Source organism: Pinus tabuliformis, chromosome 1_2, assembly GCF_031772625.1.
Source record: "Pinus tabuliformis cultivar Carrire ecotype Pingquan chromosome 1_2, CPIR1, whole genome shotgun sequence".
Classification (NCBI taxonomy): domain Eukaryota; kingdom Viridiplantae; phylum Streptophyta; class Pinopsida; order Pinales; family Pinaceae; genus Pinus; species Pinus tabuliformis.
Genome location: NC_142298.1, coordinates 144,777,546 through 144,779,850, shown reverse-complemented (window position 1 = coordinate 144,779,850; position 2,305 = coordinate 144,777,546). Strand labels below are relative to the sequence as shown.

Below are 2,305 nucleotides of genomic sequence, written 5' to 3'. Positions count from 1 at the left end.
AAACTTGCATACATAGGATAGTCTCCCAGACAACAGTAATGCACACAAAATACCTCCTGATTTTCCTAATGAATAAAGGAGAATTAAATCCATTAATTCAACTTTAAGAAAAGACGTACAAATCTAATATTTAGAAAACTTGAAGGTAGAAGTAGCTACAATTAAAATCTATAAAATTGACAAGCGAGAAAACATATGACATCTAACCAGGTTTGGAGAATGCAACCCCCCTTCATAAAAATGAAACAAGCCCTAAAACCAGTAAAAATAGAACTTTCTGATATAGCAAGAAAGAAATGGGACATGGGTTCAAAATACTCTTCAGATAAAATACTCATATAACCTGGATCAAAGAATATTAACTGTACCATATCTGGATCCTCCTTGTTCCCCAGATTTACAATGGCTTGTTCATCTGCAGAACACTCAGGTAAGTAGTAATCATTAAATACCTAATCGTTCAGAAGACTTGGAAATTGGTCTAAACTTGCTACGTACATTTGAATCCACCACTCAGCTAAGGGAATCGTGAAATCTAGCTGCTGAGAAGCATTTGAAGCTGCTCAGAACCTGCATAAACCATTTGATTGTATGTCTTTTCACTGATAAACACACGTGAGATCAGAGCTACATTATGTATTCATTTTTGCAACTAGTCATTATATATCCAGTCAACATGGTCAAGGACCATGTCGTTCTCCCGTCAAGTATCATGATTCTGGACATTGTATCTCCATAGGGTACAATCAAGTAAATTGAATCAGACACAACATAAAAGAGAACTGTATTTATCGAGAAGTGAAGCACTTGAAATGGGTTATACTCATCCGCAAGGGATTTAGAAAGTGTTCTTTAGTACAAGGGTTGTCAAGAAAATTATTAGTTATGAAAAGGCAAACCACATGAGATGGGTTATATTCATCTGGCTACGTGTTAGATGATGTTGTTTAGTGTATCAGTTTTTTCTAAAACCTGGACAGTGGAAAAAATCGGAACAATGTCAATCTCTTGCTGGTAGACAGCTATATTATTGTGTCCATGACTCCAACTTCACAGTACAATACCATTTACCAGTCTAAATCTGGTTCTCTGGGAATTGAATATTGAAAGACTGGTGGGATATATGTCAAAGAAATAACATGTTGATCTGACAGTATTATACGCGCGCCAAAAAGCCTCTTAGTCTGCTCTGAATTTATGGAAGGAGTTTGGTTCTACTCTTAATCTTTCTATCATGGAAGCCCCCATTTCCAGTCACTGCGATTGCCCATAAGCTTTCTTGCAAAGAGTTTTTGATGAAGGAGCATCCCAATAAGCAGTCTTCTGTTTCATGGCCTCGAAATCTTTGATGCAAGAACTTAAGGTTTGGTTTTTAATCTTCTTCCTAGCGGCTGCAAGGTTCGGCCCCGCTGCCTTATCAAATATGTCTTCCCACTTTTCTTCCCAATCATAACCAGCATTACAGAGCTCTAACCCTTGTGGCGCCAAAGTCCAACCCCAACCCCTTTCCAAAGATTGAATCATATCAATGGCCTCAGTTCCTTTAGACGCTGGTATGCATGGCCTGCAATAGAGTCCATTGAGTTGTCCTCTAGTTGAAAGTGAAGCCAAAGGAAGATCCCATCCAGAGATAGGCCAAACAAACTTTCTCTCAGTCACTATGCAAAAGGGAAATGTCATGACCTCATATTTTACCCCTTTCACATCTAACTGATGCTTGAAAGCAGTCTCTGAATTCTGCGTCCTATATCCACTACTGTGCAAGAGTGGTATAAGGCTCATTCTTGATAGTGCTGCTTCACTGGTTTCCATATTACCAATTCCAAGTCTGTCATTAAGGCCACCATATTGAGAGCCAATCGGAACAATGTACTTCTCATTTAAATAACTTTGAGGAGGAGGAAGTGGTCCATTCCAGTAACCATCCACTCTTGTTCTCACAATCCAATCATATTTCACCTTGTATCTGATTTGGTAAAACTTTATCATTGTCAAGCATCCCTCAACCAAATTGAAGTACTGCAATAATCCCTGAAAGCAAATGCAGCAATGAGCATCTACCAGCTTACCTCTACAAAAGTGGGCAACTCCACCACCAATAATTTCATTTTAAGGCAATTATAACACTTCAAAGTAGCATCATAAACTAAACAAATATAAGAGCTAGACTTTTAAAAAATGTTGCAACAGCCTTAAAGCATTTACATAATGTTAACAAGAGAAACAAAAACAGTAAATCTACAGCAAGCTTCTTTCTTGGAATACAAGGGACAAGACTTTCCACAACAAGTTTATTGTGGAAGAT

The 2,305-nt window shown here is 37.9% G+C and overlaps 1 protein-coding gene across 1 annotated transcript; it reads right to left on the bottom strand.

Moving 5' to 3' along the window:
• Window positions 1–1,254: 1,254 nt before the first annotated feature.
• Window positions 1,255–1,989, bottom strand: LOC149204933 (uncharacterized). Its single transcript, XM_089397249.1, has one exon. It carries the CDS (start codon window positions 1,987–1,989, stop codon window positions 1,255–1,257), a length of 735 nt encoding a protein of 244 aa, XP_089253375.1.
• Between the last annotated feature and the right edge of the window lie 316 nt (window positions 1,990–2,305).